The sequence below is a fragment of the Galeopterus variegatus genome, unplaced genomic scaffold (genome assembly GCF_000696425.1).
Source record: "Galeopterus variegatus unplaced genomic scaffold, G_variegatus-3.0.2 Scaffold2355, whole genome shotgun sequence".
Taxonomy (NCBI): domain Eukaryota; kingdom Metazoa; phylum Chordata; class Mammalia; order Dermoptera; family Cynocephalidae; genus Galeopterus; species Galeopterus variegatus.
Genome location: NW_007728466.1, coordinates 160325 through 179380, shown reverse-complemented (window position 1 = coordinate 179380; position 19056 = coordinate 160325). Strand labels below are relative to the sequence as shown.

Here is a 19056-nt window from a genome sequence, read left to right as displayed (position 1 = left end):
GCCCATCAGTGAGGGTCAGGGCACTTTGGGGATGGCTGGTGTGGAGCTACTGGACCTGGGGGTGAGGGCTCCCAAGGCTGCCAGCCTGTTGGGCCGGCCGCAACAGCCTGGTGCGGCTGATGTCTGCAGACACTCCACCCAGGCACAGGCCCTCGGGGTGGCTCCTGCCAGGTGGGTGTGAGCCCAGGGTGGGCGGGCACATCTGGACAGAGTGCCCTCTCCCCTTGGCTCAGTGCTGTGGCCTGCTGCTACTGCCACTGCTCCTTGTAGGGGAGCAGATGCTAGGAGGAGCTGGAGGCCCGGGGTCTGCCTGCTTCGGGCCCCAGATCCCCTAGTGCCCAACACAGGGCAGGAAGTGAGCCCGATGTCACCTCTCAGCCCTGGAGAAAAGATAAAATACAGCTCTGCGGTGGGCATAGTGACGAGGGGCCTTTGCCCTCACAGTGACACCCAGAGGCCAGAGAAGGGATGAGGACACCCAGGGCGGCAGCTAGGCCTGCAGCCCTTAAGAGAGAGCCTCAGTCAAGGGAGTTTTCACTCCCTGGGGACTGATGGGCTCTTGGACCCTGACTGGCCCAGCAGACACACACACATACCACAAGATACAAGAACCACAATGCTCAAACCTGGGGCTGTGATTGGGGAAGGGGGACGGACCTGGGCAGATGCCTTACTTAATAAGGGTTTTTAAGGAATGGGTGAATGTGCTCATAACAGTCGCTGAAGTTGGGGAGCCTGGTGGGTGCCCCGTGGCTGCCTCTGTAGCTGCTGCCGCCTGCTGCTGCTGCTGGTTAAGATTCCGAGCTGTGGACTCCTCAGCTGCACGCAGCAGAAAGGTGTAGTTCCTCACCACCTCTTCCACCTTAGCCAGCAACTCTTGGCGCTGAGCCTCGGAACGCACGATGAACACCAGACGCACGAAGGTCTCAATGAGGCTGCTCAGCACCTGGAAGCTGCCCGTGATGGCTGCTAGCATGTGAGTCGGGCTCTTGTCCACGTTGGCCACACGGCGGCAGGAGGCCCGGAGCTCCTTGAACTTGAGAGCTAGCTCGAGCTTGTACTCAGAGATCTGAGAGACATAGGGCTTAGGGGCGCGGGCCTCAGGGCTAGCCACACACTGCCGCAGGACTGTCAGCAGCTCGTTGGTGTCCAGCCGGGCAGCCAGGAAGCCATCAGGGAGGCCATAGGCATGGGCCCGCAGGGCATTGATCTTGGCCAGACTCCCCTCAAAGGTGGACACCCGAAGGTCAATTTCCTGGGTGCGGGAGGCCTCAGGACTGCTGCTGCTGCAGGTGGCGGCATCCAGCACCTGCAGGGTCCTGCTCACCACAGGAACCACCTGCTCATCCAACTTCATGCCAGGCAGAATCTTCATGGGAATGGAGTAAGAGAGCTCGTCCTTGCCATCGCTGGCATCATCTGCCATGTCGCACTTGCGGTAGTAGAAGCAGTAGCGGATAGAGCAGCACTTGCTGCTCTCACTTTCCTCGTCCAGCTCGGCAGGCTTCCGGTACACCTCCTCTGGCAGTGAGAACACAGCCATCTGTCTGGGGACTTTGGTCTCAGGGGCAACCTGGACATATGAGGGGTCTCCCAGGGTTGGTGACTCCAGAGACTTGCTTTTGGGACCCAAGCCTAGGGGGAGGCCCGCCTCTACCTCCTTGGCCTCCCTGGGCAGCATGCCCAGGGGTGGGTGTGGGTAGATGTCTGAGGTCAGCGAGGCCCTGTCACCCTGGTCCAGCTCACTAATACTGTAGCGGCGCATCAGTTTCCTGTAGTTGGGAGCTCCCAGACACTCGCCCCCCGAGGCACATGTGGTCAGGCACGAAACACCACTCTCAGGGTCCGATCGGCACTCTCGGGATTCCAGGCTGGTGGAACGGATGCGCTGGACATTGATGGGGCTGCTGAGGCTCAAGCTTGGGCCAGCCTCTGGCTGCCTCTGGGTAGGGGGGACCCTGTCCCTCTCCCTCCCCCGGAGGCTGGGCACTGGCGTCTGGGCGGCCTGTGGCCGGCCCCCCCGGCAGATGCGCTTGCAGTCGCAGCTGCGCCTCTGCTCCCGGGACATGCCAGGCCCCTGCTGCACGGGGCTGCTTCGTAGCTGGCAGCTGCAGCGGCCAGGTGCTGGGGGTTGCAGGTACTCAGTGCCTGGCAGCTCCCCCTGGCTTGGTGGCTTTAGAAGTTCCTCGAGAAACTCCAGCTCATACTGCTTTACCTTTCGCAGCTGGGCTTGCCGTTCATCTGTCTCCTTCTTCTGGCGGGTTGGGAAGGTGGCAGAGAATAAATTGCGTAGCCGGAAAGGACCTCTAGATGACTTGGGCTTTGTGGGACCTTCTGAGGCCGAGTGGGTACCATCCAGGGTGGTTTCAAGCTTCCTGGAGGGCATGGTGCTCACCTGCCGGCTGGTGGCCTGAGGCCTCAGTGGGCTCTGGCCCCGAGGTTGGCAGCTGGGGCTCTGGCCTCGGGGCTGGCAGCTGGGGCTGTGGCTTCGCGGCTGGCAGCTAGGGCTCTGCAGAGCCATGGGGTAGCCAGCCCGGGGGACCAGGCTGGTCTCCTCGAGCTTGCTGCTTTTGGGTGTGCTCTCCAGCTGCCCCTTCTCCCCCTGGCTAGATACAGTCATCTGCTTGTGCAGGGTAGGCTTAGAACCCTCTGGCCCGCCCTTGCCTGCCACTTCCCCAGTAGCTTGCTTGCCCACTGACTCTCGACTTGCTCGCAATACATAGCTTTTGGGAGGGAAACTTTGAACAGGCATCCTGTCCTCTTGTGGAGAGAGGTGCAGGCTGTCAGCCCGGCTGCCTGTGGGTGCTCTGGGGCTGGAAGAGACCTCTGGACCCAGCTGCTGTTGGGAATTCCGTGAGGCCTCTGGAGCACCAGGGCTTGTTTTAAACTTCAGATTCTTATTGGCACTACTGCTCACCATGTTAACTTCTGGCCTCCCCACGCTGGCTTCCAGCCTTCTGTCTCCCCTGCTGGGGAGGTTCCCCAAGGCCCCCCCAGGTGTGGCTAGGCTCTTACTCTGAACCACCTGCTGGAGGGCAGCTGAGATGATGGCTGGGGTCACACTGCCCTTTGGGTCCAGGATAAGCTTGGGGCTCAACCTGACCTCCTTGGGCAGGTTCTCCCTCAGCTCAGAGACCTGCTCTTCACTGAGGGATGGTGTGGCTGCCCTCAGTGACATCTCTAGGCCTGCTCTAGTGTGGCCAGGCCCTTTATCCTCAGGAACTGGGGATAGCAGGCTCAAATTCTTCTGCTCACTAAGCTGTGGGGACAGTGCAGGGTGCACTGCCAGGGAGTACATTCGCTCTCCCTGTGCCTGGGCCTCTGACGGGGGCAGCTTCCTCCGAGCACCAGGGGGGCCAGGACTCTGGCCTGTGACAGCTGGCTGGAGGGATGAGTTGGGATCCGGGCGCCCAAGAGAGTAAGGGGCCGTGAGAACGGCCTGGGCTGCACAGCTCTGGATCCGGAAGGGCAGGTCCTTGCGGGCAAGGAGGCTATCCTTGTTGAGGTGCTGTGCCAGGAAGTAGGTGGTGTTCTGGTGCTGCTTCATGGCTGACATCATCTCCGACATGTCCGTGAGCTCTGAAGAGTTGGTTTCATGGCCCGAGTCCAGCGATGATTCTGGAGTGATTGTGGCCAGCACAATCAGACCTGGGAGAACAGGGGTAGGGCTCATTACACTTACTGAGGTCAAGCTCTTTTCCAACTATATATGTAGAGCAAGTTCATGGAGGCCAAGTTCAGCCAGAGATATTTCAAGCTGGGAAAAAGCAGTCAGGCTTGGGGGGAGTGCAGGGCTGAGAACGGGAGGAGTGGAGGGGAGGGGACAAAGAGGGGCAAGCCATGAGAAGTGGTATGAAAGGCGGAAGTCCGAAAGAGAAACAAAAGAGGCGAAGAGAAGATCTGGGCAGTTTGATAGCAAATTAACATGCAAATCACATGCAAAGCAACATGCTAATCAACACTATTTTTAGATTCAACAGCTAGGAGATTTTTAATTGTCCTGAAGAGTGCTGGCAAAGAGTGGTCCCTCTCTATCCCTCCTCATCTGGCCAGGCCTGCCTCCAGTCCTTGCAGCTGAGGCCATTTAACTGAGCTTGTCCTCTCTCTGGTAGCCACACAGCCTCAATCCCGGGAGCAGCTATCACTTGGAGCTCCAAACTCTGAGCAAAGAGTAATGTTGGCCCCGGGGGCCAGACATGTGGGGGCTGTCCAACGCCAAGGGTGACCTCACCTACAGAAAAGGCAGACTCCCTCTGACCCCAATCCCTTCGCCCTCTCTGTCCATACTAATCCCTGCCTCATGTGTTTTCATATATGCCTTACTCCTCCCTATTCCTTTCCTGTTGCTGTATCATTTACCTCTTCTTTTTTTTTTTTGACCAGTAGCAACCCTCAGCATGGTGTGGTCTGCACCATGCTGAGCCAGTGAGCGCACCGGCCATCCCTATATAGGATCCGAACCCGTGGCCTCGGCGCTCCCAGCACTGCACTCTCCCAAGTGAGTGCTGGGCCGGCCCTGCCTCTTCTTTTTTTAAAGGTGTATGTGTGCGGAGGTACTTATGTGTGACTATGGGTACATGTCTGACACGTATGACTATAAGATGGATGTACATGTTTCTATAACAGGGAAAAGCATGCATGTTGTATGGTTCTCCTACTAACTACTAATTAATGACAATAGCTAACACTTACTGAATCCTTACTTAGGCAGTACTTAAGTGCTTTGCACGAATGATCTCATTTATAGATATACACAACCCTATGTGATACAACTACTGTTATCAAACCCATTTAAGATGACAAACTGAGGCTCAGAGAGAGTGAGTGCCTTGCCAAAGGTCAGACTGACAGTGAGTGAAGAAACTGGGATTCAGAGCCCTTGCTCTTAGGCAGGATAAAGACCTCAGCCTGAGCAGTGATGGCTCTTGGCTCCCCAGATTCCAGGTCACTAGGTGGTTAGTTGGTTGTTTTGTTTTTCTTCCAATCATGTGCATGCTGGACGTTCTTTGTCTGTCTTCTATATCTCTCACAACTTTTCTCTTTTCCTTCATTCTGGCCTGGCTCCGTAGCTTTCATATCCCCAATCCCTGGGATCCATCTGCAGGACATTTCCAAAGAGATGGAATGGTGAGAGTCAGAGCTCTAGGTAGAGCTGAGCAGCTGATACCTGCCATGGCACATTGCTCTCCTGACCCTATCTGAGCTTCCTCTGGCCCATCCACTTCCCTGACACACCACGGTAACTTTGACATCTGTTTGGGAAGAAGCAATGTTACCTGCTGGTCCTTCCTGGCCCGGAGAAGGAAGGGGAGATAAGGAAGAGGAGGAACAGGCTATTACCTGCAGTCTGTGGGGGTTGGGGATGTGGTCCATCCTCTGAAGCAGCCAGGGCTTCCAGAGCTTGCAGAGTGGACACCAGGGCATCATCTAGCTCCTGGGCATGATCTCGGACTGTCCGGGTCTGCACACTGTCAATCAGGGTCACTGGAATCTCATCGTACAGGAGCCCACGCAGGTGGCGTCCTTGCTCCTGGCTCTGGACGGCCCGACGCTTGGGGTCATCCTCATCAGAGCTGTTGTCTCGGAAACCAGGGGGTGGGGCAGCGATGGCAGGCAACAGAGAAGTTGTCTCATCTTCCTCCTCCTCCTCCTCCTCGCTCCCAGGTGGTGGGAGGGACATCAAGTCTACCATATTGTCACGAGAGGAGCCAGGCCTCCCACTTTTGCGAGGTCCCAACTGCTCCTGGAGTTTGGCTTTGCAAGAGTCACAGTAGAAATTCAGGGCTTCAGCCCCAAGGGAATTGTCTAAGGTGTAGGACCGGGCCCTGCTGGCACAAGGCTCATGGTCTAGGCTGGCTGCATCAAAGTCATCGGGGACCACATCGTAACCTTGGCCAGAACTTTTGGATGTGGGGTCAGACTTGGTCCGGGGCCTGGTCTCCTCAAAGAAGATTAGGTTCTCATTGACATCCGTCCGGCTTTCCTGCTCCTTCCTTTGTTCCCGCATGTGGAGGTAGCAGAAGCTGACAAGCTCAGAGTCGGCAGGCGGGGGCGTGCAGCGGCTCGACTTCCTGGGGCTGGTGCCCATGCTGCCCACATAACTACTCTCCTTTTTCCCCAGGTGGCCCCCAGTGACAGGGCGGTGGGCGCTGTGCATGTAATCTAAACCCAGAAAGAGAAGCAACAGATGAGCCCCAGTGCTGAGGTCTGTGGCTGAGCTCCCTTGGCATCTCTGGCTCAGGTATCTGTAGCATAATTGAGTGGCAGGTATCAAGAGAAAGCATTATCTGGCTGCTAGAGATTAGGGGAGGGGCCAAGTCACTGCTGACACTGAAAGTAGAGTGAGTAGTATCCAATAGCCTGAGCTGCTAATAGCCCCATCACCTCTGAAATAGGAAAATTCATAGGGTGAGGTGGGGGTGGGGGTGAACACCTTGGTATCTGGGCATAGCTGGACTCTTACATGTATACACCTGGTGTTAGAGTCAGCTGTAAACATAATTAAAGAGGGAGATTTGTTTTATGTCCTCCATGGAACTGTTCCTGCCCCTGTCCTCATCCCTTTCGAAACCTTTCCAACCACCAGTGCTCTGTTGCTCTTGTGTTTTCTTGGATCTCTTCTAGCAGAAGGAAATAAATCTGACAAGTTACTAATGCTTTAGTGAGAAAGTGTTAAACAGGCTACATACAATGCCTAAGAGTTTGCATTTCAAAGAGGACTGTCCATGGAGGGTCCCTAAAAGAAAAACGCTCTACTAGTAGAATTTAGGGCATCTGAAGATGTAAAGTGTATGGGAGATATGCTGGGATGTGCATATGTGGGAGGAGGATGGGGGAAGCATTCTTACAATTCTTAAAATCTCATTACTTTTAAGTATTCATGCAGGGGGCCAGCCCTGCCTGCTACACATACATTGGTAAAATGCTCTCATCAACAGCTCTTAATGATGGTAAGTGTGTGCATCTGAGAATTATCCACAGCAAATGCTTTATCTCTGAATGGCTTCTCTCTCTCACTCTGTTTTGGGAACCCCTCCCCATGTTATTTATGAGAATATACTCAGACAATGCCAACTCACTCTGCTATCAGCAGACAGACAAATGGCCTGACATTATGCAGAGTCACATCATCACAGCTAACATCATACTTGATTCATAACTGTATTTTTTATGTACTAGTAGTGAACAATCTGGAAATAAAATTAGGAAACAAGGGAATATGATGAATAAGTTTATCTCATTTAATCCTCATAACAACCCAGTGAGGTTAAGTATTATCATCATCCCCATCCCCATTTTACAGAGGAAGAAACTGACCCAGATAGTCATGTGACTCACTCAAGATCACATGGGTCATAAATCATAATCTGGATTTGAGCCCAGCTCTGAGGGACTTCAAACTCCATGTTGTTTTGGGGTTTTTCCCCCCAGACATAGAAGCAATGGAAAATCCCGTGTTTTTAACCATTATCTATAACTCATCATGGTGATCAACATGCTAGAGAACAAGACTTCAAAATTCCTTTCAAACTCCATCTTGACAGGGTCAATATGTCAATGTTGCCTTTCACTAGAGCTTATGGTTATGACAAAAGCACAGCACTGGCACCTAACAACAAAGCCCCAAACTACATGAAGCAAAAAAATGACTGAATTGAAGGAAGAAATACACGATTCAACAACAATAGTTGGAGACTTCAATACCTCACTTCCAATAATGGATAAAAAAAACTAAGCAGAAGATCAACAGGGAAATAGAGGACCTAAACAATACTATAAACTAACTAGACATAACAGAAATCTATAGAACACTACATAATAGTAGCAGAATATACATTCTTCTTAAGTGCACATGAAATGTTATCTAGGACAGACCATATGTTAGGCCATAAAATAACCCTCAAAAATTTAAAAGGAATAAAATCATACAAAATATGTTTTCTGAGCACAATGAAATTAAATTAGGAGTCGATAACAGAAAGGTATTTGGGAAATTCACAAATGTGTAAATTAAACCAAATACTCTTAAATAATCAATGGGTCAAAGAAGAAATCACAAGAGGAATTAGAAAATACTTTGCGATGAATGAAAATGAAGATACAACAAACCAAAACTAATGGGATCTAGCTAAAAAGTAGTTCCTAGAGGGAAAATTTATAGCTGTAAATGCCTACACTGAAAACGAAGAAAGATTTCACATCAGTAACCTAACCTTCCATGTCAAGAAACCAGAAAAAGAACAATGAACTAAATCCAAAGCAAGCAAAAGGAAAGAAACAGTAAAGTATAGAGGATATCAAAAATTACAGAAAATCAATGAAACTAAAAGTTGGTTCTTTAAAAAGATTAATAAAATTGACAAATCTTTAAACAGACTAAACAAAAGTGAGAGAAGACTCAATTTACTAAAATCAAGAATGAAAGAGGGGACCATCACTACTGACTCTACAGGTATGGAACCAGTTATAAGGGAATATGATGAATAAGTTTATGCCAACAAATTAGATGACCAAGATAATACCGACAAATTCTTAGAAATATACAACCTATCAAAACTGATTTAAGAAGACAGAATATCTGAATATGCAATAAAAGAAAAAGAAATTGATTTAATAATTAAAAATCCTATCCCCCCTGCAATCAAAAGCCCAGGCCCAGATGGTTTCACTGGTGAATTCTACCAAATGCTTAAATTCTTCCAAAAAATAGAAGAGGAGAGAATATTTAACTCATTCTATGAGGTCAGTATTACCTTGATACCAAAACCAGACAAAGACATCACAAGAAAACTACAAACCAATAGCTCTTATGAGTATAGACACAAAGGTCCTCAACAAAATACCAGCAAACAGAATCCAGCAACTTATTAAAAGAATAATGTACCATGACCAAATGGGATTTATTACAGTAATGCAAGGTTGGTTTAACATCCAACAACCAATTAATGTAATACACCATGTTAATAAACTAGAGGACAAAAACTGCATGATCATCGTAATAGATACAGAAAACCATTTGATAAAATCCAACACCCTTTCATGAAAAAACACTCAACAAATTAGAAATAAAGGGGAACTTCCTCAACATGATAAAGGTTAACTATAAAAAACTCACAGCTAACATCATACGTGAATCATAACTGTATTTTTTATGTACTAGTAGTGAACAATCTGAAAATAAAATTAGGAAACAATTCTATTTACAGTAGCATCAGGAATAAAATACTTAGGTATAAATTTAACAAAAGAAGAGCAAAACTTGTACACTAAAAACTTTCCCTTTAAAATCAGAAAAAAGTCCAGGATGTCTGTTCTCACCATTTCTATTCAACACTGTACTGAAAGTTCTAGCCAGGGTAATTAGGAAATTAAATGAAATATAAGGCATCTAGATTGGAAAGGATGAAGTAAAACTATCTCTATTTTCAGATGACATGATCTTGTATATAGAAAATCCCAAAGCATTCACAGATAAACTATTAGAGCTAATAAACAAGCACAGCAAGCTTGCAGTATACAAGTTCAATATACAGAAATCAACTATATGTTTATACCCTAGTAATGAACAATCTGAAAATAAAATTAGGAAATGAATCCATTTACAGTAGCATCAGGAATAAAATACTTAGGTATAAATTTAATAAAAGAAGAGCAAGACTTGTACACTAACAACTATAAAACATTTGTGAAAAAATTAAATAAGATTTAAATAAATGGAAAGATATTCTATGTTAATGGATAGAAAGATTTAATATTGTTAAGATGGCAATACTTCCCAAATCTACAGATTCAATACAGTCCCTATCAGAATCCCAGCTGACTTTGTAGAAAGTGACCAGTTAATTCAGAAATTCACATAGAATCGCAAGGGACCCAGAATAAGCAAAACAGTCTTGAAAAAGAACAAAGAGGATTCACACTTCCTGATTTCAAAACACTACAAAGGAATAATCATTAAGACAGTATAGTATTGGCATAAGGACAGAAATATAGATTACTGCAATGGAATTGAGAGTCCAGAAATTCTCACATTTATGGTCAAATAGCCCAATTTAAAAATGGACAAATTATTTGAATAGATATTTCACCCAAGAAGATATACAAATGGCTAAAAAGCACATGAAAAGACATTCAACATCATCATCATCAGGGAACTGCAAATAAAAACCACAATAAGATATCACTTCACACCCACTAGGCTGGATGTAACTAAAATAATGGGCAATAACTGTTGGCAAGGATATGGTGAAATTGTAACCCTCCAACATGTTGATGGGAATGTAAAATGGTGTGATCACTTTGGAAAAGTGTGCTAATTCCTCTAAAAGTTAAACATAAAATTACCATTTGATCAGCTATTGCACTCCTAGGTATATACCGAAGAGCAATTAAAATATGTTCCCACAAAAACCTGTACATGAATGTTTATAACATCATTATTCATAATAGCCAAAAGATAAAAATAACCCAAATGTGTATCAACGGATGAATGGATAAAGAAATGTGGATATCCATACAATGGAATATTATTCATCAGTAAAAAGGAATGAAGTACTGATACATACTACAATGTGGATGAGCCTTGAAAACATTATGTTGAGTAAAAAAAAACAAGCCACAAAACATCATATATTGTATGATTCCATTTATATGAAATGTTCAGAATAGGCAAAGCTCTAGGGACAGAAAGTAGATCAATCACTGGTTACTTGGGGCTGGTGGGGATTAGGGGGAAAATGGGAAGTGACTGCTAATGGGTACAGAGTTTGTTTTAGGAGGGGCAAAAATGTTCTAAAATTAGATTGAGGTGATAATTGTACAACCTGTGAATATACTAAATATATTTTTAAAATCTTTGAGTTGTGCACTTGGAAATTATATCTAAATAAATCTGTTTATTTTTTAAAAAGCACAGAGCTGGGCACATGTTGAACTCTTCATCCTTATTAAAAGAACAAAAAGGGCTGGCCAGTTATGCTCATTTGGTTAGAGCATGGTGCTGATAACGCGGAGGTCCAGGGTTTGATCCCTGTACCAGCCAGCTAAAACCGTGCCCCCCCCCCAAAAGAGCAAAGCAAAAAAAAAGTGCTTTGTACGGTGAAAGGACTTTATGTGTGGCTTATCTCACATAATCCTGTCAAATTCCTCATAAGGCAGGTAGTAGTATTATCCTCATTTTGCAGATGAGAAAACCAAAACTCAGTTTATGAAACTTACTTATGATCACACAGCTAAGATATGGCACAGCAGGGACTGGAACCCAAGTCTCTCTGACTTCAGATCCCAAGCTCTTATGGTTCTCCATAGACATGTTGCCTCTCTAAATATAGATTCAATGTAATTACATGGAGTGGGTTCGGTCCAGGCCTTACTGTATCTAAGGAACTCTGGACCAGCTGGGGGAATAGTATTTAATGACCCTCCATCCAGGCCTCTGAGACTTAGGGGAGAAGTGCTCTAGGTGGGGCACTTAGCCAGGAGTATGAACTGTCAGTTCATGATGTCTCTTTATCCCAGGGCATTGTCTGCAGGCCCTAGGGATGCACCAGGTGCTAACTAACTATAGTTAAAGACAGCTGAGCAATAGGCTGCCGTCAGAGGTGGCTCCCAGGGATATGTCCAATAAGGTGTTGGTGACTCCTCTCAGGCAAGGGCTGGAGTTCTAACAGTGACTTCCCTCCCTGAAAGATGGAAACATCTCCCAACACTAGACTGTGAAGGCCAGGTGATGCCCAGCCCACCAGGTGGTACTATTACTTCCAGATCAGAGGAGAAAATATGTCTGGAAAAGCCCAAATCTCCTCCAGGCAGAAGGTTAGAAATGCCAGTAAAGACAGGTGTGCTGGCTGATGACTGGGACAGTATGCCTCCCAGATTGCAAATCTGTTGTAAATTGCTCATCAGCTTTTCCTGAGGCTTATGCCCTAGTGTATCCCTCTGTATACAGCTACTCAGAGGATTGACTTTAGAAAAAATGCTTGCAAAGAACAAGATGGTGATCCAACTGGAGTTATGGTAAATAATATATGCAGTTTATTTATATATACATACAAATATAAGTCAGGGTGACATTGACTCAACCAGCATTCTAGTACTTGGCTGTGCTATATCCTACAGTCCAGTGATCACCGGTCATAATGATGACCTAGAGGCCTTGCAAGAACATTTTCTTTCTGAATCATCAAAAAAAGTCTATTATGTTCACTCTAATTTTAGTATTCTGTGCATGTTGCTGGGTTTTAACTACATGAAAATTGGTAAGCCATATATGGGATATATAGTAGCCATCAACCAGAACATTTAATTCACCAGGCCAAACAGTTTTCTAACCATGGTAGAAGACAGAGTGAGTTCCTCTAACTGAGGCCCCAACTGGGGTCTCCAAAGCCTTATTTTCCTGATTTCCCCCAGGATACAGGGAGCTCAGGGCTTCATGGAAATGGCAGCTGCCTCTGGATTTCCCACCACCTCAGTACAGACAGAGAATTGGCATTTGTCCGAGTCTTTCTCTAAACTCAGAGCCTCTCTGGGCACTCAAAACCGGTACTGCTCTGTTGTGTCTGTTGAATTTCCCCTATACAAATGCAAAGGTACTTACTGTATTGGCCCTATCCCTCAAATCATGCTTCTGTGTTCTCCCACTGGATTGTTAAGCTATGTCAGGGCAAGGACCATAAGGCCCACGTCTGTTTTTCACGGCTGTATCCCCAAGTGCCTGGTACTTAATGAGTACTTGAGAAATATTTATTGACTAAGTCAGTGAAATGCAGTTGATCCTTGAGCAACATGGGGATTCAGGGCTCTGACTCCTCATGCAGCTGAAAATCCACGTATAACTTTTTCCCCGGTTGCATTACTTAAGTAATTTAAGCAGTTAAGTACTTAAGTAGGTGGCCCTGTTTATAAGCAGGTTCTGCACCCTGTGAATACTGTATTTTACATCCTCAGTTAAATCCACAGATGTGCAACCAATGGATAAGGAGGGCTGACTGCATTTATTGAAAAAAAAATCTGCATATAAGTGAACTCACACAGTTCAAACCCATGTAGTTCAAGTGTCAACTGTACCTAACTCCGTGAAGCTACTGGTAAAGCCCAAGAGGGAATCCCTTCCCTGCTACTCCCCCATTCTCCTTTATTTCTGGGACTTAAAGGGAAGTGAGGTGATGCTTTCTCTTTCCCAGCTGCTGGTTTAGCAGCCTCCTCTAGGTCCAGTAGGCTGAACACTGACTTGGGCCAGTTGGCAACCAGCAGCTGCCATGGGACAAGTATATAGAGCTGGCCAGACCTCTTCCTCCTTTTCCAGACACCAGGCCCTGAATGGGCTCGGGCTTTGGCCCCTGAGGGAAAAGCCCAGATGAAGTTGGGAGGGTGCCTGTTTCCCAAAGAACTTTGCTAAAGAACAATAGTCAGTACTGGGGTTTCTGTTCTGGGGTGAAAGTGAGGGCTGATGGAGGAAACTGATCTCAACTTTGGACCTTGGTCCTAAAAATCTACAAGATCAGGAACTGATAATCCCTTCACTGTAACCTGAGTTGAGGTCTCCTCAGCAGTGCCCTTCGCTTCCTAGGGGCCATGAGGTAAGATGTGGAGCTTTGATGGAGTGGTGAGAGCTCAGTGAACCAAGGCAGGGCCATGAGGCTCAACTCAACCCACCCATCAAGAGCACTCGGTCATCAACCCCACATGTAATGGTCTAAAAGCCTAAGAAGCTGGGCGCAAGCAGTGAACCCAGGGGAGGCGATGTCAAGCTCAAGTTCTCATATTTCTGGTCAGAAGAGATGTGGCAGGAAAAGCAAAGGCATTCTTTTGCCTCTGCCCCTGGGCTATTTCCACTTCCAGAAGGAGAAGCACTAGAACAGCGGAGACACCACAGCGGTCCCTCTGGCTCTTGCATGGACACAGAGGCCCTGTGCCAGAGGTGGCCTGAGCCCAGTCACTGTGCAGGCCCACAGGGGCTCTCAAGAATCAGGGAGGGGGTTCTAAAGCCATGCCTAGCCCCAAGAGAATCCAATGAAACAGATTTGCCTTTGGAAAAGCAACAGGGAAGGAATGTGGAATGTGTGCATTGAGGCAGGGACACAGGAAGCCTGTGTCTTTCACTTGCTGCCATTATCCCCAGAGCAAGGGGAATACTTGGGACCATCATTAGCTAGGGTGCTGATGGGATGACAGAAACCCCTTGTCAGGCAGAGTGAAACTACAGAGCCACTCCTAGTGCCTTCTGAAAGTGGATCCCCCAAACAACCCCCACTGCCTCATTTGGTCCTGGGCTGGGCTCCAGGTTCTTCCTTCTGCCTTCCCTTTTCCCTCTCTGTTCTGCTCCGTACAAGGTATATTTTACATGGATGTGATGAGAGCGAGGAGGACCACAGGCGACACTTTTAATGCTAATGCTGGCTTTTCCATCATTTGACCATCTGTAGGTTTGCTAGTATGGCCGCCTACTATGGATTAAATTGTGTCCCGCTGAAGTTTAATGTATTAGAAACCTAATCCCCACTGTGACAGTGGGAAATCCACACTCCACAAGAGGGTGGGAAATCCTATTATGGTAATTGAAAGGTGGGGCCTCAAAAAGGTGATTAGATTGTGATGGCCATGCCCTAGTGAATGGATTAATAAGCTGATAATGTGATGGTGGTCAGGGGCGTGGTTCTGAGGGCTTTAAAAGGAGAGCACGTAAAAAGTTCTCTCTCTCTTGCTCCTGCCATTCTTGCCATGTGATAGGTACCCTGCATCACTTTAGAGCCACCACCGAGAACAAGGCCCTCAAAAGATGTGTTTCCTGGACTTTAGACTTCCCAGCCTCCAAAACTGTAAGTAATAAATTTCATTTCTTTATAAATTACCCAGTTTCAGGTATTTCTGTTATAAGCAATGGAAATGGACTAAAGCTGCCTCTTCAGAGCTATTCACCTGGAGATGAGCAGCAACTCGCCTCCCTGGTTTCTTCCTAATCCAAGCCAGTTCCTTTGCTTTTCTATGTGGAGCTTCTTCAAATATGCCTATGCCTTGGGGCCACCTATCCTTTCCCAAATCTGTGTTTGGTGGACTGTCTTTGTTTTTTTTTTTAATAATTGAAATACAATTGGGGCCAGCCCGTGGCTCACTCAGGAGAGTGTGGTGCTGATAACACCAAGGCCATGGGTTTGGATCCCTATGCAGGGATGGCCAGTTAGCTCACTGGCTGAGCGTGGTGCTGACAACACCAAGTCAAGGGTTAAGATCCCCTTACCGGTCATCTTTTTTTCAAAAAAAAAAAAAAAGAAAGAAAGAAATACAATTGGTTACACATATCTATGGGGTAACGAGTTGACTATCCATACCTGTGTGCAATATGTGATGCTCAAATCAGGATAATATATTCAACATTACACAATGTAGTCATATTTTGTGGCCCTTTACCAATTTCTTGCTAACCCCTTCCCTCCCCCACCCCCACCTCTGCTTGCCTCAGTTCTGTTCTCTTCTTTTGAAAGTTCAACGAATTATTGTGCTTGTTGTGTCTTTCTTTTATTTTTTTTCCAGCTCCAACTTATGAGCGAGGACACATGGTATTTCTCTTTCTGTGCCTGGCTTATTTCACTTAACATAATTTTCTCTAAGTTCATACATGTTGCTGTGAATGGCAGAATTTCATCCTTTTTTATGGCTGAGTAGTATTCCATCATATATATATACCATATTTTCCTTATCCAGTTGTTCATTGATGAATATTTAGGTTGGTTCCAACTCTTGTCTATTGTAAATAGAGCTGCAGTAAACACAGGCACCAAGAACATACACTGGGGGAAAGACAGCCTCTTCAATAAGTGGTGCTGGGAAAACTGGACATCCATATGTAGAAGAATGAAACTAGACCTGCACCTTTCACCATATACCAAAATCAACTCGAAATGGATTAAAGACTTAAATATAAGACCTGAAACTATAAAACTCCTGAAAGAAAAGATAGGGGAAACACTTCAGGAAGTAGGACTGGGCAAAGACTTTATGAATAAGACCCCAAAAGCACAGGCAACAAAAGGAAAATAAACAAATGGGATTATATCAAACTACACAGCCCCTGGTGGACTGTCTTTTCATTCCTGTGGGCAACATTCTGAGATATAAACTTGGGCTTCTCATGCTGTCCGCGATGGGCTTGTTTGTGATGAAGAGACAGTGAGGTGAGAGGATGTGGGGGAAGTACACAGCCCTCAGGGTGCTGGATCACTCATCAGGAGTGTGTTTCTACTCTCACATACCTTTATCTAGACCAGATATGACCACTTCGAAAACCCAGACAGCCTTGAAGAGAGAAGCAATTGGCAAGCAGCAGGGGCAAAGGTACCGAGAGTGTCCAGCACGTGAGGAGGGCAACCACCAGGTGAAAGTCTCAGCTTCGCCCCTGATGTTTGGGTGCTGGGGTGGGGGGAGCACTTCTTGAATACACATGAGCCTTAGGTCTAATATGTGGGATACCTGCTCTTTGAGTCACCTCCTCTTCCCGCTTGGGTTCTGGGCAGCAGTGCCTAGACTGGGCTGATCTTTCCCAAGGCCTCTGTTTGTGCCATCACCAGGACAGCTCCAGGTGGCTGCACTGAGCTGCCTAACTGGGAAGCCTTCTGTTTGGGGGCTGCAATTGAACTTGTTCTTTGTGATTGTCTCCTCCTATCTCCACACCATCTTCTGGGCTTGCACGTAGTCTTTCTCCACCCCAGCCTTCCATGAGCTCTTATTTCAGGCAGCTCTGTCAATCCCAGCTATGCTGAACAAAAATAAAGGTTTTATCTTCATTTTCAACCCTACTTCAGCTAAGCTAGAACACCCATGAATCTCTTCTAGATCTCTGTACCTCTAAAGCTTTGCCTTAGATCCAATGCAATTCTATAATTGGCACTATTTATTACTTGCTTGCTATTTTTATCTTACGTTCATTCACTGACTCAACCATAATGTGCTGTCAAAGGCATCCTTTGTAGAACAGGCACACATGAAGGCCAGCTGTCTTTCCTACTGGGGTGTGCCAAGCAGGATGCATGCGACAGCACCAGCTACTGTCATCAGGCCCTGGTGACATGGGGTGAGCACTAAGGGGGCAGAGCTCCTCCTTCCATGTCTCCAGGGTCTAAGGGTCTCCGGCACACCAAAAACCGAAGCTGAGCCCTACCTGCCTTGATCATTGGAGGTGGAAGAGGCTGGCTGGTAGGCCTGGAGAAGACCATCTTCCTGGAATCCAGAAGGAGGCGGCAGTACCCGGCAATCAGGCAGGCAAAGTTGGTGGCTTCAGGCCACTCCATCAACAGCACCAGAGGCTACAGGAGAGATGGTAAGAAACATGAAGGTGTATTTCCAGGAGGAAGGTAGTGAAGAAAAGATGACTTGGATAGTTATGGGAACCATACTTCTGAACCAAAATTTGAGGCTCATGGCCTGACAAATAGTTTCTTCTGATCTGGGAATTTTTTTTTTTTTTAAAGATGACAGGTAAGGGGATCTTAACCCTTGGCTTGGTGTTGTCAGCACCACACTCACCCAGTGAGCTAACCAGCCATCCTTACATGGGATCCAAACCCATGGCCTTGGTGTTATCAGTACCACACTCTCCCGAGTGAGCCATGGGCCGGCCCCATGGGAATTTCTTCATAGTAAACTCTTACCCAGTATCAAAATTAAATCAACCTTTCATTACACATTTAAGAAACCACCTTTACTGAAAAAGACTAAAGTTATATAACATCACTGATTGCTGTGTGGCTGTATTTGTTTTTGTCAGGGCTCAACAGATGTGTGGGCCAGCTGGGAGAGCCAGGGTGAAGGTGGGAGTCTAGGAGGGACTGAGGAATGGCCTGGAACATCCTTGACCATAAGCACCTTGGGTGCAAGAACTATCTCCTGCTTATTTCCACATGACCCTACAACACCCAGAACAGCTCCCTGGACACAGAGGACACTCTATGGAATTAAGTCCTAATTGTGCCTTTTGGCCTAAAGTCTTTCTGGCCTGCAGCTGTGCTCAGAACTTCAAGCTCTCCCCGCTTTCCTCAGTTTCCCAAATTAGCATTTCCTTGAGATGCTAATTGATGCTTCTTAAAAGAGCTCCTTGATCGGATATGTTTGTGACACTAGGTTAAACAAAGCTAGGCAGATAAATTTATTGTGGAAAGTTTCAGGCCCTTTAATACAAGGGTACTTCAGAAAGTTCATGGAGGGGCTGGCCTGTGGCTCACTTGGGAGAGTGTAGTGCTGATAACACCAAGGCCATGGGTTTGGATCCCTATGCAGGGATGGCTGGTTAGCTCACTTGGGAGAGTGTGGTGCTGACAACACCAAGTCAAGGGTTAAGATCCCCTTACCGATTGTCTTTAAAAAAAAAAAAAAAAAAAAAAAAAAAAGCTCATGGAAAGATTTGTATCTTTTAATTCTATTTTTCTGTGAACTTTCTGATGTACCCTTGTACTAATGTGCATTGTAAAACTTGAAGAGGGGGGCTTTGCTATTCCACATTTTCCAAATCTATTTGACCACAAAGATCTATTTTTATGGAGCATCTCATGGTAACAGGGTGCTGGTGGTGTTTTTAACTCACTTTGGGAAATACAAGCATACTATGTTGACTTCTGTTCCTAACCCTAAATCCCTCAGATTAATCCTGGGGTTCACTGGTTAGGTACTTCAGAGACCTGGCAATGATATAGAAAAAAAAAAAAAAAAAAATCAGCACCTTTTCAAGACAACTTCCTAATATTTGTACTATAATTTTTTTTTTTTTTTTTTTTAAAAAGATGACCGGTAAGGGGATCTCAACCCTTGACTTGGTGTTGTCAGCACCACGCTCAGCTAGTGAGCAAACCGGCCATCCCTATATAGGATCCGAACCCGTGGCCTTGGTGTTATGAGCACCGCACTCTACCGAGTGAGCCACAGGCCGGCCCTGTACTATAATTTTTAAAGTGGGCTTAATTAAGTTTGGGTCAGGGCCGGCCCCCGGCCCGCTCCCCCGAGGGGGGGGGGCCCAAAACCCACAACACCCCCACGGCGCCCCCATCTAGAGGGCGGGGGTGCTCGCCC

General features: G+C 46.7%; 1 protein-coding gene across 1 annotated transcript in view; it reads right to left on the bottom strand.

The window, feature by feature from the left end:
• Positions 1 to 670: 670 nt before the first annotated feature.
• FRMPD3 (FERM and PDZ domain containing 3) overlaps positions 671 to 19056 on the bottom strand; it is a 60659-nt gene continuing 42273 nt past the window's right edge. The window contains exons 12-14 of the mRNA XM_008581430.1: positions 17156 to 17300; positions 5341 to 6162; positions 671 to 3648 (exon numbers count right to left, since the gene is read on the bottom strand). Coding sequence (XP_008579652.1) covers positions 671 to 3648; positions 5341 to 6162; positions 17156 to 17300 — 3945 coding nt within the window. The remainder of the gene's footprint in view (positions 3649 to 5340; positions 6163 to 17155; positions 17301 to 19056) is intronic.